Below are 22,026 nucleotides of genomic sequence, written 5' to 3'. Positions count from 1 at the left end.
GAGGGGTGGGAAACTCCCAGTGTTCTAGAAACAGTGTGAAACATACTCAGGTTTGGTCGATTATCAACATGATCAACAGTTGTTTGTTGATGGAAATGAGCTCCAGTAGTTTTCCCATTAGCTTGTAGCTGACTTTATTTTATTAAAATGTGGTGTTGCTGCAGCTTACTTTTACTTACAGGGAAAACTATAGGTTGTTAGATTACACACCAGGTGACCCCCCCACCCTCCCTCATTTCAGGAGCCCTAAAAGCCTCAGGTATTCTGTGAGCCAACTGGTTTGTGGTACATTAATTCCAAATGTGATTGGGAATACGCTGCCCCTTAACTCACAATAGCTTCTGGCATGAAAAGGCTCTTAAAGGTGGCCTGCTTTATTACCTGACCTTGAAAAGGATGCCTGTGTCAGAGTGTGTGTTTAATCATATAAATCAAAGTTAATTTGGGCTCATCAAATTTATTTTTGCTCCCCTCACAGTCTCTTTAAAGTAACAGACTCTTAAGTCAGCAGAAATGAGTTATTATGCACCATAAATTGTCAGTTACCAGATTTAATGGGCTGAAAACTGAAACACTTGTGTGTTCCCTATAAAACAATTTTACATATGCAAATTAGTTGTAATGTATTTATAAGGAAAGGTTGCACTGAAACTGAACTCTCTGCACTTTACCTCCCATCAACGGGTTGGTTATAGACCACTAATGAGATCAGATATACTCCTATCAACGGGTTGGTTATAGACCACTAATGAGATCAGATATACTCCTATCAACGGGTTGGTTATAGACCACTAATGAGATCAGATATACTCCTATCAACGGGTTGGTTATAGACCACTAACGAGATCGGATATACTCAACATGGAATTACAATCAGTTGAACTATTATTTTTCCTATGATCATATGTCATTTGAGAAACTTCAGACATGTAAGTACAACAGTACATTTGATTTCTTATTGCTTTGATATCTTATCAGTTTCTATTTCTACACTATGAGCTGTTAGCTGGATTGTTCCAGATCCTCTGGTTTGTTTGAACTAAACCTGAATCCCTGTTTCTAATACAGCTTCATTTGGCTTCTGTTTTATCTCCATACCTGAGTTCCACTTTATGTTGACCTAGCACTCTCCAGTATCTGACCTGACACACTAATACCACTTTTGGTTCTGATCTCACTTGTGAAACGGGTCCATAAAAGAGTCTTGAGTGGAGAATAGTCCAAAGTTTGGCTCTTTCACCAGAGTCCAAAGAGGAGACTTGTGGTTGATTAAACCCGGAATGAAATTATGACCAGTCTTTGATTGACAGTGGGAGGATGTGTTTTTTGGAAAGGAGACCTTTATCATATGGAAATTAGGAAGCAATATTTTCCTTATGTGGTTGATCTGGAATGTGACATGAATGTCATAACTAACTAGATGCTATTTCAATGGACCATAAACATATTTCCCTCCTCACCCTACCGACACACAGAACTTCTATATTTCTCCACCTGCAGGTGGACCCGTGTGCAGTGTTGCTACAGGTCCCACTAATCCTGGCAATGCACATGCAATTTAAGAATGAATTATTTACTCATTATTAATAAAAGCTAACATGAAATATCTGCTTCCACTGCAGAGCTGTTCAAACACTCTTCCTAGTATCCATACTGCACCAGTGCCTGGAGAAACCACCCTAAGCATGGTGGGATGAACGGGGTCTCTTGTAATCAATGTTTGAAACAACAATTCATTTGGTTTAAAAAAAATGAATGAAATCAGTCAAAACATTTAAATAAGAGATGGATAATTGAAGTTATATTTATGAATGGAATTAGAGTCATATTTATTGTGGGTGTACAGGTGATATTCAGCTAGTATGGGTGGAGTTATGTAGGTCACATGGGTACAGTCATTTATTTATTTTCAGTCATTATGTGGAGCCAAAGAGTTTTTGGACTATGTTTGAGTTTTGTAGGATTTCAGTTATAAATCATCAGGAAACCATCTTTAAATAATATAAGACACATCTGATCACTGATTGTATTCATTGTATGATGTTAGTTGTTGAACATGAGTCAATACGAAGCCTAACAACCGATGTGGCAAGTTTAAATGTAAAACCAGGTGGAGAATCATCATCACTATCTCAAAGACACCGTGACATATAATTGGCTTAAATTCTTTTGGTTATGTATTTGTGAGGATGTGTGTGCTTGCATGTGTGTGTGGTGTGACACCAGCGAATACGAGACTACCGAGATCGCAACAACTCTAAAAACCACTTGAAAGTGTTGGGTATTACAAGGCAAGTGTATACATGCGGGCATGTCTATTAGTGTGTGTGTGTTTATTGTAAGTCTTTACAAGCAGCCTGTCTGACTCTTAGAAACATATTTGGAAAGTACAACAAGAGCAACAGTCCTGCAGCGATCAGGTTTCTGTCAATAAACTGGATGAGGTTTCACAAAACACTCAATTCTTCACATGGATAAATAGAGAAGGTTTTATTTTGTTGTAAGTGCAAATAATCACGTTCACAACCGCAATTATGTGAAATTAGATTTTTAGATGTTTGACATTCAGAAGTGGTTTCTCAATTGGGACACAGATATTCATCCCTTTGTTTCTCGATGACTTCCGTCCTGTGGCACTGACCTCCATTATGATGAGACACTTCAAACCTGCCCTGCCGACCTCCCTGGACCTTCTCCAGTGGGCATCCTGTCCCAACCTCTCCACTCACCAGGCCATTTTTTGCACCGTCCACTCAGCCCTATCTCATCTGGACACAAATGACACTTCTGTCAGAATGCTGTTGATCGACTTATTTTCAGCATCAAATTCAGTCATCCCACAGAAACTGGTCAGGAAACCCCCCCCTGCTGGGTCTTGACACCTGCCTCTGTTGGAGTCTGGACTTCCTGACAGAAGCACTGCGGCAGTGCGCCTCGGTGGAAGACCATCAGGCAGCATCACGCTGAGCGTCGGCGCCCCACAAGGCGGCGTGCTCAGCCCACTCCTCTTCACGCCGCTCACCCACGGCTGTTCTGCCAAGTTGGAATCCAACCACATCATGAAGTTTGCTGACGACACGACAGCAGTGGGCCTCCAGGAACGATGATGAAGCATCATACAGCGAGCAGCTGGAACGACTGCTGAACTGGTGCCATGACAACGACCTTTCTCTCAATGCAGACAAAACAAGACGTGGTTGTTGACTCGCTGACGACTCTTCAGTGTTCACCAGCAGCTCCACGGTGGAGCAGGTCAGAAACACAAGAACACCAAGAAGCACAACAACGGCTCCACTTCCTGCAGGGACTGAAGAGAGCCAGCCTACCGCCAGGATGAGAGAAGACCAGTTTGTCTGCCCTCCATCCAGGACCTCTTCCATACGAAGCCTCCTCCATAGTGAAGCATCCCTCGTCGCCACGCAGTTCGTTGGCTTCTTTCTTGTTTCACAACGAGCCCTGTGAGGATATTTAAGAGCTTCTTCCTCCAAGCTGCCCCCTCACCTTCCTACGTCACATGCTGACCCCTCCCCAACCCCCTTCCCACCTCGTACATAAACCAGTCACCTGGACTGCACCCCTCTGCTCCTGCAGTGGTCATCTCACCAGTCGATTTGCACCACAGTTACACTCTGCAGTGATCACCACTGTGGATACTGGTCAGGCTTATATATCACTGCACTCTGTATTTATCTGGTCCAATCATATATCTTATTTACATTACACTGCTTGCTGTATTTATTCAGTCCTTCAGCACCACTGCACCTCCTTTTTGTTCAATGTACAATGTTAAACTGGCTTCTGTTTATATTATATTCGACAGGTTTTTATATCACAGTTGCTGCATTTTACTGATGCAGTTCTGTTTGTGGTTTTTAATAGTTCTATCTATTATTTCCTTTTTTATGATTATGTTAGGTTTTTACTATTTCATTTTAGTTTCTTTCTTATCTGGGGTGGTATCACCTTGGCTCTCTTAGGAATGACATTTTCAGCTGTGTACTTGTATGACGATGAAGGACATTAAAATGAACTTACTTAAGGATTTCATTAAAGTTTCATGATATATGAGGATGTGTGATATAGGCTTTGTATCTGACATATCTCTTTTATTTTCATAATACCAATGAGGCTTTGCATAAATGAAAATCGTACTTTCTAGTTTTCTTAATAGTAGTGAATATGAATGAATCCCTTGAGTTGGGATCATTATCAACACTGCTGTGTTGAGCAGTGCTGTCCAGGTTGAGGAGGGTACAGAGGGTAAAGCAGTGGGTAATGATTGAGGGGAAGTCCAGATCCCAACTACCCGACGCCTATTTCCCTTGTTTATTTGTGGTTGGTTTGGATTTCAGATATCTGCAGATTTTCAGAAGTAGAAGGCGTTTGCACTCTTTGCTTTGGGCTTAACGTGATGCAGCCGTCAACATCCAAGGCCCTCCAGATCTAAATAATACAGTGCAGCCTTTTATTTAATCAATGTTGAATAAATTAACAACAACTTTTCTGCGGGAGGAGCTGCTGAGAGCAGTGTGGGGTGCATTAAAAGACTTTAGAAAGGACTTCATAGTTGTTTGGATAGTGTGAATTAAGGTGCATGATGGAGTGTTCATATTGAAATCCTACATCAGCTACATGGCTCCAGGTCTGTCTGGGTATCGGGCATCTTGTGTTGGGCATGACTGCATGTAAGTAGTTGTTTTTCTATCACTGTATCATGGAATGCTTCTCTGGTCTCATCCAGCACGGCAGGATTAACACACTGAGCTGACTAACACCATGGACTCTATTCCTTAAAGGGATACCATGACATCAGGGCCTTTAGAAGCTCTGAATGACCTCTATAAGCTTCTCTTTTCCAGATGGAGCAACATTCACTTCAATCATCCACTCTAACAGGGATAAGAAATTGTATTACTGATGTGTAACAACTACGATTCTTATAGGATGGAATTTGATTCTCATTAAATCCAGTTTAATGAGATGAGATCAGATACGATATGAGATCAGTGACTTGTAAATAACAGAGAGCCTATAAGACTGAACATCACGGTATCCCTTTAATCTTTATCTAATGATGTCATTGACCCCTGTTCCTTCTGAATTATCATTGGTCAATAGGGTGGCAAAGGAAGTGTGGGAATTCCTGGGAGAATGGTGAGTGACCTCAAGATCAACAGTAGTGGTTACATTCAAGTGGTATTACAACACAAATATGAAATGTAATTATTTCCACTATTACATGTGCAGCTTATTAATAGTACAATATATTATATATCTAACAGTTTAAATTAGATTCAGCTGCAGTCATTCAGCACAGCCTGACCTTACTTTGCTTCAGTTACTTCTCAGCTCACTTCAGTTATTTATAAATACTTTATGAATTCATCATCATCAGTAGCTGAATTAATAACGCCCGCACCGCGGTTTCTGTGTGGACATGATCAGAGGGGGCAACTTTATGTCAAACTCTGGAAATCATCTACAGAGACCCTAAAAATGATTCAGGACGTCTACAGCAATGAAGCAATGAGCCTGGAGAGGGCTTTTGATTGGATATGGACTCGAACATGTCGGCTACGGAGGGATCTGAGAAGTTTTCATTTCCAATAAAGACTGAGAAATGATGTTAGTAATCCTCCAGTCATGTCCTGGCTCGGCTGAGGGAATGCATGAAGGGACAGTAAATAACCAATAAGGACTCTTTTTTTTAAGTGTGAATCAATGACAGCTTCACTTTGGAGTCCTACAATATAAGAAATGAGTGAAAATGAGCATCATAGGTCCCCTTTAAGGTTTTAGTGTGCTTGAGTTAGGGAGCAGGGTCACTTTTTCTGTCTCACGCTAAACCCTGAACACATTCCTCCAATATTTAACTCTGGTGAAGACATTCATGGATCTGCCTAGAAAAGCAGACACTTCCCTCTTCCCGGAGAGCTGCAGCAGACAGGAAGTTCCTGGTCTTCTTGTTGCAGTATTTCTAGTCAGCTCCAGGATCTTAGTGGTCAGATCCTCCAGCACTGCTGCATCATTAAGCTGAGCTCCATGTAGATACCTTCCTCAGTGGCCTGTGAACGCGGCTGACAGGGAACTGAAGCTGACAGGGAACTGGAGCTGACGGAGAACTGGAGCTGACGGAGAACTGAAACTGACGGGGAACTGGAGTTGACGGGGAACTGGAGCTGACGGGGAACTGGAGCTGACGGGGAACTGAAACTGACGGGGAACTGAAACTGACGGGGAACTGAAGCTGACGGGGAACTGAAGCTGACGGGGAACTGGAGCTGACGGGGAACTGGAGCTGACGGGGAACTGAAACTGACGGGGAACTGAAACTGACGGGGAACTGAAGCTGACGGGGAACTGAAGCTGACGGGGAACTGGAGCTGACGGGGAACTGAAACTGACGGGGAACTGGAGCTGACGGGGAACTGGAGCTGACGGGGAACTGGAGCTGACGGGGAACTGAAACTGACGGGGAACTGAAGCTGACGGGGAACTGAAACTGACGGGGAACTGGAGCTGACGGGGAACTGGAGCTGACGGGGAACTGGAGCTGACGGGGAACTGAAACTGACGGGGAACTGAAGCTGACGGGGAACTGAAACTGACGGGGAACTGGAGCTGACGGGGAACTGAAGCTGACGGGGAACTGGAGCTGACGGGGAACTGAAACTGACGGGGAACTGAAGCTGACGGGGAACTGAAACTGACGGGGAACTGAAGCTGACGGGGAACTGAAGCTGACGGGGAACTGGAGCTGACGGGGAACTGAAGCTGACGGGGAACTGAAACTGACGGGGAACTGGAGCTGACGGGGAACTGAAACTGACGGGGAACTGAAGCTGACGGGGAATTGAAGCTGACGGGGAACTGAAGCTGACGGGGAACTGGAGCTGACAGGAAGAGCACGTCCGGCTCAGCTCTTCCTCCATCTAGACATGTTTCAGGGTCTTATTCCTTTCTTACTGGAGGTAGAAAAGCAGATACGCCCAGGTTCTCTGAATATAAAAGACCCTGCATTTATTCAGAGTCAGAATATAATTCACCAGAATCCTGTCATTACAATATTAATAATAATATTTGGCCATGTGTGCCACGACTCAATAAATGTTACATTCCTCTATGTTTCTTATCAGACAACTTCTAAACAGCCATCAGACTGCTTGTAGGAAAGAGAACTCGTTTTGTTGTGCATGTATTTGTTCTATTATGGTGATGAATTGTGCAGTTGGACAGTCTCTCCTTGAAAGCATATAAAGCATTGCATTCGATACACACAAGAAAAGAGTGAATATCAAAAAGTTAACAACAATTATGACATGAATAGTTTTACTTCGAATTCTTCCGATAATATTTGTCTTGCAATCTGACCAGCACTTCCTGTGCAGCCCACTGAGGCGTTTAGCTTCCACTTAGCTCCATTCAGCCTGTTCAGTAGCTCCCTGTAGCTCTTTCACCACCACCCCCGTCACTAGTCCTGAGGATGCTGCATGCCCCAAACCCTCTCCATGTCTCTAACACTGGTTCCTCTCTCTTTTGTCTCTCTCCTCCTTTTACACTTGCATGCGACTGTGTCTGCTGTGACTGATCCCAGGGCTTAAAAGGACAAGCAGGGGAGAAGGTAAGTTTAGGATGGTCACATAAGAAATGTGGTTATATAGAACCAGTTAAAGGAAACTGCAGCCTGATCTTTAAAGTTTCTGGCCTTGGTTTGGTGCCCTTTTTTACTTTGTCATCTGTTGTCAACCCAGCTGCTCGGATGAGGGAAACTATAATGAGTTCGAGAAAAATGGAAGCGTCTGTCGTTTGAAGACATTGCTCAGATGTGACACTGTGGGTGGTTGTGTCTGCGGTTACTGTGTTGTGTTGCGTGTGCAGGTAGCATGTGATTTACACCGGAGGTTCGGGTCTGTACTTTTAAACAGCGCGAGGGTCAAATTCTGTAAATGGTTTCCCACCCTGGTTGGATTACCTTCATTCTGTACACTGGGAAACAAAATAGGATCGATTTGTCTCATAAGCATCTGAAAGTTCAAATTTAAGACTCCCAAAAGAAAGTGGGAGACATTTATAGGCCCCTGGAGAGGACGTGAGCAGATTCTCCAAGAGAAGCAGGAGTGAATCGAGTTCTGTTGTGATACATAAATGTTGTTACTGCTGCATTGACAGGAGTTAAATCCTGGTTGTCTGTCATGTTAAAATTGTCATAAATATGAGAACAAGACTGATATTGGCCTCCAGGTGAACGTAACATGTGAGATGAATTTTACTGGAGGCTCCGGTTTCTCCGGCTTGGCTTCATGAACTGTAAACGTGTGTCAACAGAGATGGTAAACATGTTATAAATCTGCCAGTGTCAACAGTGCAGGAACATAAAAATCAAAAGTGCTTTCCCTCAGTGTAACATCAGTGTAATGTGAAGTGTGTGATTTCTGTTGCAGTTTGCTGAGTGTCAGTCGGTTCATCAGTGAAGATAAATAGATGTCCATTGAGTTTTACACATCGAGGCTCCAAAGGAAAATTTAAGATATCTGGTGGAGGTTTTGATCACTATTTATACTATTTTATACTCGTTTTAATCTCGACTTTGTTCTTGTGCATATTCATGAGGTCGAGGTGAAGATTTGACTGAGTGAAATGTTTTGAATGTTTTATGAGGAGCACCAAAGTGCAGCGGTGACCTGTTCCACATCATGAGCTCCTCCAGTTCATGACAAATGATTGAATTAAAAAGAAAGAAAGACGGATTAATAGTCCGTTCGTTGCAGTGTGTGATGTCTTGTTCACTCTCTTGGTCCACCGACAGAATCCCACAGCACACGCCTTCAAGTTTCCTCTCATATTTTCTGAATGTTTGTGGAACGGATTCAGATAAACTAAAAAAAAAAAAAATTGATCTTTGGAACAACAGCCGCCCTTAAAAGTGTTTTTACTGGTTTGTGTAGTTATCGCAACTTCTTAACTCTGCAGTCACATTATTTCATTGACAAAACCAAGCTGTGAGTTTCTGTCTGCTTCATGTCTCCCTTTTCACCTCAACATGTTGTAAATATCGTATGCTGGATTTGAACCCTCTTCATAACTGACCCTCCACATTTGCAAAAGCAATCATAATGTCTCAATCTATTACCTGCATCGAAGCCAAAGGAGAGTTTCTGTTTTGTTCTCATCAATGTGATTCATGACGTGTCGCACCAGAAGTCATACCACAGAAACAAATGTGGTATTTAATGTCTGTCTGCCAACGCAAAAGTACTTTCAGCCTCAGACGGACTTGAGAGAACAGAAATAGTTCCCTGACCACCACAACAGGAAGCTCAGAAGCACACAACAGTGATCGCTCTACACATCCACATCCAAAATCATCTATTGGCCTTTATCTTTCTAGGCAGGCAATCTATTATAATATACTTATAAATGATATTATTAATTATAATATAATAGATTGTGATCAGGACCTGTGGTTAAATCATCTGTTGGAAGGAAGACAGAGAGAACAACACAGCACACGTCAAACAAATGGCTTCTGTGGGTTTATGGGAGTTTTGAGCTGTTTGGGGCGAACGGAGCCGACTGAGAGGAAAAACAGACACATGATGGATGTGTTGAGAAAAAAAAACAGCGTTGAATTCTTTATGGACTTGAGATGTTTTAATTTGGAAGGAAATGAGACCTACATAGTATTGACTGCAGGTGATCCCACAGCAGTTGTTTCGTATTTTCTTTGCGAGGGTCCTGCTTGGAGTTGAGACTCTAAAGTTATTTTATGACCTTTACCTCTCGTAACCAAAGTACAGTGAACCCTCGCTATAACGCGGTTCACCTTTCATGGTCTCGCTGCTTCGTGCATTGAAATCACATTACGACTATATGTAACGTAGATATATTTAATGTCCAGTTCTATCTATTTCAATTGTAAAATAAAGGTTACTACTTCACGGATTTTGCCTATCACGGTTTCTATTTGGAACGTAACCCTCGCGAAAAACGAGGGTTCACTGTATTTCAATCTGCGCACAAGTGCATCTGTACTTCCTCACGTTTACTAAAACTACAAAACCAATGAAGGAACTGAAAACTGCCTCACATGTCACGATCCATCATGTTCCATCATTATCTGCTTTCTTACCCCTGAGTGATGATACATCTGACACCAACAAGGGGAGAAGAAGAAACAAAACACTGTCCTCGATGGATGATTATGACCATGTCCTCGATGGATGATTATGACCATGTCCTCGATGGATGATTATGACCATGTCCTCGATGGATGATTATGACCATGTCCTCGATGGATGATTATGACCATGTCCTCGGATTTCCTCTCAGGAGGAGTGAAACTAATCAGGGAGAGCTGGAAAGCCTCGATGTGCCGGTAGTTTGTGTCGTTGGGCTGAGAGGGTCAGAAAGGCTTCACACACACTTCAAATAAACTACAACTAGTTTTTAGTGAGGCAGGAGTCCAGAGGCAGTCCACCGTTTCTACTGCAGCACTGCTCAGCGTTTGGGTCGCACCGCTAATGAAGTAGCATCTTGGTATTAGGTCCAGTTTGACTGTTATTTAAAATTAACAAAATAAAAGGTGATTTTATAAATGTAAAACCAAATTCTGGAAAAGAATTGAATAGAATTTACAACGTCCTGAATACTGTATGTGGTGTGTAACAAACCCTTTTGTTGCCTGTTGGAAAGTCATTGCAAGCTTGTGTTATACAGCAGAAAATAAAAACGGTATTGTTGAACTGAACCAGTCGATCTGTTGATTAAACATCGTGTCCAGTCTGAAAGGTCGTTACGTCATGAGGCGTTTAAGTGCATTAACACAATGAGGGAAAAGTTCCCACATCTGAATGTAAAGACGGTTCGTCAGGTGTTTGGAGTCGTAATAACTTCGTAATTCTATTTTTTCCAAATTCAGTCTAGAATACAGTGCTGAAAAATAATTTTATTTCTAGTTTAGTGCAAGAAAATTCAAGGAAGCTGAAATGTTTCATCTCAAAATCGGCTCAACGGTGACTTTTGGTCTTCAGATGAGACAGCTGGGATCTCAGAGATTGTGTCTCTGACATGTTGTAAGGCCTGACCTTATAAATGTAATATTTGCTAATTAAGGGCAGTTTTTCTTTACATTTCTAGCACTTTGCCGAACATTCGGTTTGTGGATGTTACACAAAATGATCAGACATCTGTTTTTGCTCATGAACTATTCAAATCCATGCAAACCTTTTGGCTTCAGCTAAACTTTAGTTGACGTGTGAATCTAGTTCATCAATAGCAAATAGTCTTGAACAGAAAACAGAGGAAGCCTATGAAATATGTCCCACTTTCTTTAACCCTGCTCTGCTGGACTATAAACTTTAAACTGCTGACTTTATGTCCGTTACAAGCTCCAAGAGCTCGGAGACATCGTGATAGAAGAGCATTCATTCCTGGCTGGTTAGCATTTAGTAATTAGCTCATTAGCATCAGATGTTCACCCACTAACCCCTTAAATGGTCACAGCTTCCTGCACCACCAGTTAAGTGTGACACCTGCTTTACTTTCCAGGACATTAAGAATCAGTCTGTACATTATGAGAAAGTGGATAGGAAGGCATCAATGTGCTGACGTGTTGTCATGATATCTCTGGTGCTGACAGGAACAGGAAGGAATCCAACTCCATCTCATCTTTTGTTTTGTTCCTGTCTCTCCGTTTGTCCAGGGAGCACCAGGTGAGCCAGGTCTGTCAATCATTGGACCAAGAGGACCTCCTGTAAGTGCTTCACTTCTCCTTAAACTTAATGAACCTCTAATCTTGAATCCTGGCTGCTGACCAATAAATGAAGCGTGAACTTTGTAGACACCCTCAGTCTGTTCAGTTCTGTAATTAAACTGCTGAAATACAATTGGAGAAACTTGAACGAGGCTTGTGGGACACTGGACTCGGGTTTAAGGAAGCCCAGCCTGACCAGCTTCATGCAGTAATAGTGTGATTACAGACGTATGGAAACAGAACTGTTGCAAAAGAGGATTGGAGCTGAAAAGAGTCCATAAATTGGATCATTAGTCCTGCTTGTTTTACAAGGAAGCGAGAGACAGTTGGATCAGGTCGTCCCACTCGGGTCCAACTGGAGACTGTGTTAGTCATCCGGGCCAGAATCATTTACAACTGAAGTTCTCGGGAAGGCATGTTTCTTTTCCTTCTTCTGTTCGGGTGTCATCTGGACAATGTGGCCTCATAAGTTTCATATTATACCTTTAAAAAAGTAGCTCACCGATGTGGTGGAGCACATATCTATCATCCGTTAGAGGTATTACTATCTACTGTACAGGACCACTGCTCCTTCACGGTCAATCAACTTGGAGAACGAGTCAGTCAGCGAGAGAGACTGACGTTAAAGACAACATTCATGACCTTAAAATAAGTCCTCAGATGTGGTTCATAAATGAATTCAACAGTGGTGCAAAGGTGAAGAGTTACTTCTGAGCTACTTTTAGGCATTGAAGGATGTTTTTCTTTGAATTTTTATTTTTTATTTTGATGAACACAAGTGAGTTTTTAGGATTTGAATCATCATTTTACATGTGTGATTTTAAAGCTTTACAAGGTGAAAAAAGGTGATTTTTGACCTTGAGCTCTTCCTGACCTTCCCAAGGCTTTCAACCACATCCAATGGTGTCACGTTCATTTCAAATTTGAGCATTATATTTAATACTTGACCCGAAGAAAAGGAACATCAGTTCCAACCTCATCTTCCAATGGCTAATTACATTTTTAAACTATTTTTTCAGAACTCTCAACAAAATGTTGAAGTTTTTTCACGACGTTTATTTAATAAATGATGAAACCTAAACAGCCACGTTTTGTTGTTCCAAGACAGAAATCTTTCAAAGCTCAGTGGAACCATCTTTGCTTCCATAAAAGCTGTTTCATTAGTCACATTCATGTTTTTCTGTGTAGAGGTCCGTCTTCTCTCCATCTTAATTGTCCCTTCAGCCCTTTTCCTGATGATATTAAATGTGTTGAACAAGTCCAACAGACCCCATTCAGCCTAATTCTTACTGACATCCTGTACAGTCATTGAGCTCATTCCCTCGTCGTCCATTTTTATTGGATCAGGACACTTTTTTTTTTTTCCCTTAACAGTGTTTTATTTCAGCATCAGAACTTCTGTGCACAGAACTCATTCAGTCAGACTGAATTTATTCTCCAAACACGCTCATTGTTTTTCCATCTCTCTTCAGGGACAACCTGGTACAAGAGGATTTCCAGGGTTTCCAGTAAGTCCAGAGCATGCTGTCTGTCAGACTGATTGTTAATGAGAGTCAGGTACCAGCTAGAGATTAATTCAGATTCATTGAGAAGCGGAGTGCTGTTGGTATTAATGGTGAGAAGTAATAAAAAAATAAAAAAAATAAAAAAAATCCAGACCAGAGGTCAACAGTCAAGGTCACATTGACCTCAGGTGTATCACTGGTGTATGCATGCGATGTCTTAGGAACCTCCTGAGGGAATATCTTGAACATTCACTTGGACTGAAGAAGGTACTGATGAGAGTTTGTTGGTAACTCGGACCTCTAACCCAGCAGTCAACTGTGGGATTAATAAAGTCTAATCTAATTTGTTAATTATGAAAACATCTCACCCAAATATCTAAATGGAAAAAAAAAGGATGGACTTTTCTGTCCATTACTGAACACCATGACTCGGATATTATTGACGTGGTTTCATGTTGATGTGAGATGCTGACTGTGTAGCTCTTCTATGATGAAGATGTGTGAAGCATCCGGCTTTTACAGTTTCTAGTTTCTTTATCGCAACGGATGGATTTAAACTCTCAACTTGAGCGGTTGGTGAAAACGTATCACCACGAAGCATGAATTCTACTTAAGAAATGTTTTTGTGCTGTAAATAAATGTATGAGTTCAATGTGAGGCCGGTGATACGCAGTATAATAATCTTCATAATCCTCAATCAGAGATACCAGCAACTCTTTTTTATTTTTACCGAGATTATTGAATTTCTCAACCACCTTTGCATGTTTTTACCATGATTATTTCCAAGCTAGTTTTTTAACTGATGTTGTAATGGGCCAGCTGTTTGTAGTGAACATTTGTTTTCCAGTTGTGCACTCAAACATCTCCTTCTCCTCTTTTCTCCCAGGGTCCGATCGGGTTGGATGGCAAGCCGGTGAGTTTCCCCAAGTTCCTGTCAGAAAGTGAAATAAGGGAGGAACTGAATTCTCTTTCAGCGCTCAGATCACAGCTCATAATTAAACTGGACGGATTTCATCTGTAGTGGAAAAACACTCTATTAATGTCCTTACTGTTATAGGGTGGATTTTAAAATGCTGTGAATCTGTCTCAACAGTTTTCCAAAGAAATAAGTGGAAGTGTTTCTATTTCTATTCTATTTTGATTTGTTTAATAAATTTAATTCAATTCTCAATTTAAATTAAAGGATTTATTTACAAGAAAGTTTCAAGAACAGTGTTGCTGAAGAGTTATATATTTATTTTTGCATTGTGTGTGTGTGTGTGTGTGTGTGTGTGTGTGTGTGTGTGTGTGTGTGTGTGTGTGTGTGTGTGTGTGTGTGTGTGTGTGTGTGTGTGTGTGTGTGTGTGTGTGTGTGTGTGTGTGTGTGTGTGTGTGTGTGCGTGCGTGTGTGTGTGTGTGTGTGTGTGCGTGCGTGCGTGCGTGTGCGTGTGTGTGTGTGTGTGTGTGTGTGTGTGTGTGCGTGTGTGTGTGTGTGTGTGTGTGTGTGTGTGTGTGTGTGTGTGTGTGTGTGTGTGAGAGTGTGAGTGTGTGTGTGTGTGTGTGTGTGTGTGTGTGTGTGTGTGTGTGTGCGTGTGTGTGTGTGTGTGTGTGTGTGTGTGAGTGCGTGCGTGCGTGCGTGCGTGTGTGTGTGTGTGTGTGTGTGTCTGATTGTAGCATGTCTTCTCTTAAGAGGACTTTTACAGTTGAGTTAAAGTTTAAAGTCAAGTTTTAAAGCTCATTCAGTTGTCTGAAATCTGAAACAACAGAGTTGTAATTAGAATAAATGTACCTTGTTTCTTTGAATATTTGATATTGTGGGAGGAGGTGCATGTCTGTCTCACCCTCATCTGTCCAACAGTGACCACGTATATATGTTCTATTTTGGTTGTCATCATTTATTTAGTCTTTTTCTAGTTGTAGCCACTGAGCCTGTTTTAGTGTCCTTCTCTTCTTTCTATATCTGAAAGTGGAGAGATGTTCTGCTCATTTATAATTAGTTTTCACTCTTTTTATTTAATACCTGCTCTCATTGTTTTATTGTTCACACAGGGGCTCAACGGACTGAAGGGAGACATCGTAAGCATTCCTTTCATTTCTCATAAACATAGTTTATTATTACATGATTACATTATACGTTTACTGCTGTGAATCACTCATTTTGACCTTTAGATATTATTTTGGCAATCTTACATGAACTTTACACCGACACAGTAACACACCAACAGTGGTAGAAAGGTCCCGCCAGAGAGGCAGTGAGCTTCAGTCAGGGTTCGTTGATAAAAGGAAGTGAAATGGGCATGAAGGGATTTTAGTCTGCTTCTTCAGAGGAACACGGAGCGTCTTCAACATGTTCTATGTTCTCAGATCATTTGATTCTTTATTAGACATACAATATAAATCACTGTTGATAATGCAGAACTAGCTTTTTAAACTGGGTGAAGATGACTCACTGACTGACTCAGCTGTTACACAGCCAATGCAAGCGGTGGATTTCCATTTTCTACAGGTTTAGTGTTCAGTTTCACTGCAGGTAGAAGTGTGTCCTTATGTTCGTTAATTTAAGGTGTGGAAGGCATGTTGTTTGTGTGAAAGACTGGAGTCTGTGTTTTGTCAAAGACCTTTTGGTTGAATTGAATCTTTCTTCTGAACCAAAAGTAAGTCATATTTATAATAAACGCTCTGTATCCTTAACTATACCGTAGATGCCCTGCACATGTATGGTTCAAAATAAAAGGTTTTCATTTCACATAAAAGAGACCGTGTTACTGGATATATTGTGAAGTTTAGTAAAGTTGTTGCATATCATTGTTCCTGTGCAGTGATGGGGCTGACAGACCTACCGGGTGTAGATCAGAGACCAGATGCTCAGCTGTTCATCACACCCATATACACACCACGGGGTGAAGAGCACTAGTCTTCATCAGAGGATTCAATCCATCATGTTGTGATCACTCCGTCCAGTTCAAGTGAAATCAATGACAGAATGACCAAGTACAAACACTGCAAACATAAAGTTTATGAGTATTATTAAATGCTGCATGAGTAAAGCTCAACATGGATTAATGGCTCCATCCTTCCTGATGAATGTCAGAGAGGAATAACAGAAGGCTTTGAGGTGCCGTCTAGTAAATGAATAAATGTGTTTTTTTCTCTGTGCGGCTGCTGAGCTTGTGGGATTAGTGTGTGTGTGTGTGGGGGGGGGGTGGGGGGGGGCTGGATGTGTCGTAGTGGGTCATCTCCCTGAGATCATTCATCAACCCATCTACTTAAAGAAGAGAAGTCAGACTCAGAGCCTTCCTCCCTAACGAGTGACTACAACAGACTCCTGCCTCTGTTCATTCCCTTCCTTGGATTCAGAACGAGTTTCTTCCTCTCTCTCATGTTCATTTATTTCCAGTAAAGTTGAGTCTTGTTGTAAACTGCTGATCGATGTCTCAATCTCTGTGTTGCTGTTGTCTTTCAGGGACATCGTGGTGTTAAAGGAATCCCAGTAAGTGTTTGATTTCTGAAATATCAGATGATATCCTGCTAACTAACTATACAACCACTAACTTCTTCTGTTCCGTCACTGTTCAGGGGGAACCGGGACCCAAAGGCGAGAAGGTGAGACATGGTTTCTAGTAGTTTGGCAATAGTGACACACTTTATAAGCGTTTTCAGACCAAACGCTTCTCAGGACTTCTGAGGCGATAGAATCATTTAGTTAAAGGTTGGGATGTTCGGACTTTCGTTCCTAACATACGCTAAAAGGCTCAAGGCTGCATTTTGCCTTAAGACACTGAACATCAAAGTGTTTCAAACTGCTTCCAGTTTGTGTCCCAGACTTTGTGATATAAATCTGAATCTGTGAGCGCAGCCTGAAAGCTCCTTTGGAGACGCACTTACCATGAAGAGTAAACAGACTTTCATTTTTAACATCTGTGGACGTCCCCTCTGATTTTATACTGATTATAACAAACTAATGTGAAAGTAGAACCTATTTCTGATTGGACTTTTCTCTGTTCTCTCCAGGGTATATGTGGAGACTACACACACCGGGTAAGGAACTTTATTGTGGAACTACATCTCTCTCATTACTGTTAAAATAGAAAAAAACACCAATTCATGTGGAGCTCTGCTGTTCTGAAGGTCGGCGTTTCTGGGATTTGGCTGTTTAAAAGAAAACAAGGCTTCCTGTCAGCCGGCTGGAGCGTTCAGTCCAACGTGATAAGAGCCAAGAATAAGAGTTCCCTTTGGAATTCATTTTCAGCAAAATTCAACCTTTCAGTTAATTTGGAGTTTGATGTTTTTAGTCTGCAGGGTAGTCAACCCCCCCCCCCCCGCATCCGCACCCCCCCCCCCCACACACACACACACACACACACCCCTCTAAAGAGCTGTACGCCTGTTGAATGCGTAGCTGTCTGTATGGGAGGTCGACTCCCAGTCTGCTCACATTCGAGGCCTCGTCCTTTACTGACACCCGTGGGGATTAGAGGGTTTCTGTTGGTGGAAGTAAAATGCTCAGTTTTAAGAGAGAGGTCCCCTTTCTGAACAAAGTCAGTAAGATCAGCAGCTAGTGCCAGTCTTTATGCTTTAAGCTGGACTAATAACATCCTGACTCTAGCTCTTAACTTGAAATATCTAAAATATGATTTGTTTTAATGGCTCATGACGAGCGCTGAATGAAATGACCACTTCCTGGTATGCAGGGCCGTTTTGTGCAGGATGTTCCTCTGAAAACTCCAGTCAGGCTCTGAAGTTTCAGCTTTGTGGCAGATAACTCGGTGGGAGGTCTCATCAAGTCATGCCGCAAAGAGCCGTGCCGTCGAGCAAAGGCTCTTCTCAGGCCTCCGCTCTTCATCTTTTAAACGAACATAAACAGAAATGGATAATGATTTTTTTTTTCTGATTTGATTATTTTACTTTAATATTGCCAGCCCTTGACTTTAATACATTCAAACTTACGTATGTTTCAAGTTGTGGATACCTGGAGATAGTGAGAGGCAAAGCAGCAGACTTTTCTACTTTTACAATATTAATAGTCCTCCTTATATTTACCACACTGATAACATGCTGTATATTTTTCTATAATAATGTGTTTTTGACTCTCAACTGATCGACTTACAATCACTGACTGATCACAGAATAAAAAGAGATGTTAGACATAGGTAAGCAGGAAGGAGTGTGAATACCTCTTTTGGATTTAATGTAAAAGCAGTCTCTACTTTAAACTATGCTGCTTCATAAAAATGTGGAAATATGTACACTGTGTAAAAAGTAAGCAAGCTGCGTGCAGCTGGTTGAACTGGTGTCGGAGGGGAAACGTAGTTCTAGTTACTGATCCTAAAGTCCTGTCTGATGGTGCTGGTGATTCCAACAGAAGCGGCGTATTGTACAGTCCTGTGTCGGACAGTTGGCCACAGTAAGTTTGGACGTGCACTTCATCTTTACTGCAGACTTCGCCCACTTCCTCTGCAACCTCGGGGCCTGGTGCTGCTGTTAATGGGGACATTGATGCCTGATGCTTTGCAATAAACACATTCTGAGAGCATCGAAGAAATTTACTAAAAATGATTTTGAAGCTAAAGAGCATCCCAGTACATCAACCACCCCCAGTGCTACTCCAAGCCCAAAGTTTGCTGTGCTGGTGCCTCTTTTTATCTTTTCTGTTTTCAATATTGTTTCCTTTTTTCGCTCCTTTTTCTTGCTTTTCACTCTCACGTGCTATTTCTCTTTTTTTCCTCCAAATCCCTCCCCCTTCTTCCTTTGTTCTTCTGGTTCTATCTCGTTTCTTTTCTATGACCTCCTGGTGACCTTTGCCCCGTGACCTTTTTGCACCGCTGGCCACCTATGCTTTGCGACCCCCTCTGCCAGATGTTGCCCATCACCGTGCGCAACATGCCCTCAATAAGCCCTCTAATCTTAAAACGCCTCAAGGTACAATCATCTGTGCCCCCTGCTGGCCTCCTCCTCTCTGCCAGCTGCATGGAAACCAGCCGCCGTCATTCGTCGCCAGAACCTCCCCAACTCTTCTGACATCACGCTGCAATTAACCAACTTTTGCCTGCGACTGCTTCTAAATGTTTGGTCATATTCACACCTAAAGGTCTTTTCTGTCACTATATCAAACGCAATAATTAATCTTTTACCTGGTTTCAGGCAAAACAAATTATAACTATGTTTTTATAAAGCTTAAAGTAAAACCTAAATCTTAATTAAAAAAGGAATTGTACTTTTTAAGTGGGTTACCAATGACAAGAACAGACAAACAATTCAAATGCATGCAAAGTACAATTAATAAATAGTTATTCCTTCACTTCCCCTTCATTCTCTCCATCGATAAATAATTAAGATGAATGAAAAATATTATTTTCTTAAGGTAAGAAAATCCTACAGTGCTGCTAAAAATAAAACAAAAATGTAATTTACAATACAATTCATCTCCATGCAGCATTCCCCCTTCAAATTACATTTATGTGCATCATATTACTTTAGTAATTCAGCTTTAATAGAAACATTCAGGGTCATATTCAGGTTACATTCACTACAAAGCATAAAGCAGGAAAACATATAAAATATTTAGCATACATTTTTCTTTAATATTGAAGTATTGTTAAAATTGAAGAAACAGATGCTGAGATATGTGGACATAGGTCTAAGAACAATCTTTATAAAAAAAAAATTGGGCTTTCTACAACATCTGCATGGCCAATATTACACAGTATGGTTATGGCAAATAACCTATAATGAGGTAAGACAACTAAAGAACGTGGTTTCGGTCAGAGTTGGGGAAAGTTACAGTAAAAGATAAAAAAGGCAAATATTAACTGCCGGAGAGCACACCATCCAAAGCCTTCTCCCCCACCCTCCTGCTCTTCAAGCAGCGGTGGCCAATGAGAAGAAACACTATTATAACCACATAGATTGCAAAACTTTCAAAACAAAAGTGCCCTGACAATCTTTCCCTGGAGCTCCAGCGCCCTTTTTCAGCAGATGGAACTTGCTCAGGTATCATAATGTGATCAAAAGTTCATAACATCAACATCTCTGTTCAAAGACTATAAATGGTTAGAGCACTGATTGGAAGGAGTCAGTCCTCCAAACAAACATCTGCTCTGGGATTGTGCCATTGCTGACTGACGCTGAGAGCAGTTTCGATGTCATATTAATTGACCCTGTATTTGGTGAGACCAGGTCACAAAGGTTCCTGATCTCGTCCCACCACCTCAGCAAATTCCCTGAAAGTCATGGAAATGTTGAGCGCTCTGGGAAAGGTAGTGAGTAAACTTTGAGATTAGAAGGTCAAAAATGGATGTTAGCGCTCAAACATGATTTGCCTTTCTTACAACCTGACCTTCCTCTCTGCATCTCCACCCCATCAACTTCCTGCCTGCTTTATTCTTGCTGTGCAGTGTGAGATTGTGTTGGCATGGCCAGTGTGGTAACAGGTTGTAACTCAAGGTCTCTCAGCAGGGCGAGCCTGGAGCGCAGGGACCCCCTGGACCTCCAGGACTCCCCGGACCCTCAGGGACTGCAGGCCTGGATGGAGACAGTGGCCCGCCAGTGAGTCCTCATCATGTTTAACCTGAGTTTTAGTTGGCCTGGACAGAGACTCAAACACAGTCAACTGAATCATTCAGTGTGCTCCTGTGTTTCTATAACTTCCAACTAACCAAGCAATCTGCTCTCAGCCACAAGCTCATTGACTTTTACTGAATACTTAGGAACATGATTTTAATTGTTCACTCAGTGCTCTCTCACTTCTGCACAGCTGGCCAATCACAGTGTAAAGTGTGTGTTAGTGTTGGATGGTGAGTTTTTAGAAAGTTATTGCTGGGTGACAAACACACCCACCATCGGACGTCAGAAAGGTGTGTGAGGAAAAGGTTTGGAACCCGATACGAGCATCGACCTGTACACGACCTGAAACTTGCTTCCCATTTTGGGGTAAGCTGGTATCGTTGAGCTTAATTAATCTTGATATGTCCTTGTAGGCAGCAATGAAGTCAAAGCCTCGATGCTAAAAGCTAAAGCTGTAAATATTCTACCATAGTAATGTATTCCATATTAGGTGGCTGACTAAAGTGCGTTTTCCCTTTGCAGGAATGTGTAATGACACCACAGAAGATTTGATTTTTATTTAGGCCTATTTTCTACTGAATAACCCAAAACATGAGCCCGAGACTGCACATGAGCAGACCTATCTAAAACCCTGCAGATGGGTTCGGTGTATGTCGTACCTATTACATAAATAATTCAAACTAAATGTTCTGAATGCAACCCTTCAAATCAGTAATCATATAACAAATGAAGCTGACTCTTGTCTATTGAATTGGATGTGAATCAGCAGCTGATGCAGATCATGATGCTGTAGTCACTCTCAGTCATACGCTATAAATGGGAACTCCGGTTAACTACAAATTAGTTGCAATTAAATTGCATACAAAGGAGTTATAATCCTCCTCCTCATCTGGTTTAGTAATCTACCCACAGCTGTGCAAGGACACAGAGTATGAACCTGTCACATTTACACACCAACGGTTCGGACAATTCATGCACGACAGCTTAGGCAACGATGCAACTCGTTTATTAACACCACGACATCCATTTATTTATTAACATCACAGCATCAGTTTATTTATTAACACCACAACATCCGTTTATTTATTAACACCACAACATCCGTTTATTTATTAACACCACAACATCAGTTCATTTATTAACACCACAACATCTGTTTATTTATAAACACCACAACAACAACATCAGTTTATTTATAAACACACATCAATGTATTTATTAACACCA

The 22,026-nt window shown here is 41.6% G+C and overlaps 1 protein-coding gene across 1 annotated transcript in view; it reads left to right on the top strand.

The window, feature by feature from the left end:
* Positions 1-883: 883 nt before the first annotated feature.
* col13a1 (collagen, type XIII, alpha 1) overlaps positions 884-22,026 on the top strand; it is a 50,892-nt gene continuing 29,749 nt past the window's right edge. The window contains exons 1-13 of the mRNA XM_069721366.1: positions 884-929; positions 5,119-5,154; positions 7,595-7,621; positions 11,702-11,752; positions 13,225-13,260; positions 14,144-14,170; positions 15,286-15,312; positions 16,700-16,726; positions 16,813-16,839; positions 17,248-17,274; positions 18,599-18,640; positions 19,093-19,155; positions 20,689-20,781. Of these exons, the coding sequence (XP_069577467.1) occupies positions 897-929; positions 5,119-5,154; positions 7,595-7,621; positions 11,702-11,752; positions 13,225-13,260; positions 14,144-14,170; positions 15,286-15,312; positions 16,700-16,726; positions 16,813-16,839; positions 17,248-17,274; positions 18,599-18,640; positions 19,093-19,155; positions 20,689-20,781 (516 nt within the window). The 5' untranslated portion in view covers positions 884-896. The remainder of the gene's footprint in view (positions 930-5,118; positions 5,155-7,594; positions 7,622-11,701; positions 11,753-13,224; positions 13,261-14,143; positions 14,171-15,285; positions 15,313-16,699; positions 16,727-16,812; positions 16,840-17,247; positions 17,275-18,598; positions 18,641-19,092; positions 19,156-20,688; positions 20,782-22,026) is intronic.

The sequence above is a fragment of the Brachyistius frenatus genome, unplaced genomic scaffold (genome assembly GCF_029030835.1).
Source record: "Brachyistius frenatus isolate BFR_SWC_R1_liver_20210118 unplaced genomic scaffold, ASM2903083v1 Contig_262, whole genome shotgun sequence".
NCBI lineage: Eukaryota > Metazoa > Chordata > Actinopteri > Embiotocidae > Brachyistius > Brachyistius frenatus.
Note: the sequence above shows the minus strand (reverse complement) of the source record. Positions and strands in the feature narration are given on the sequence as shown.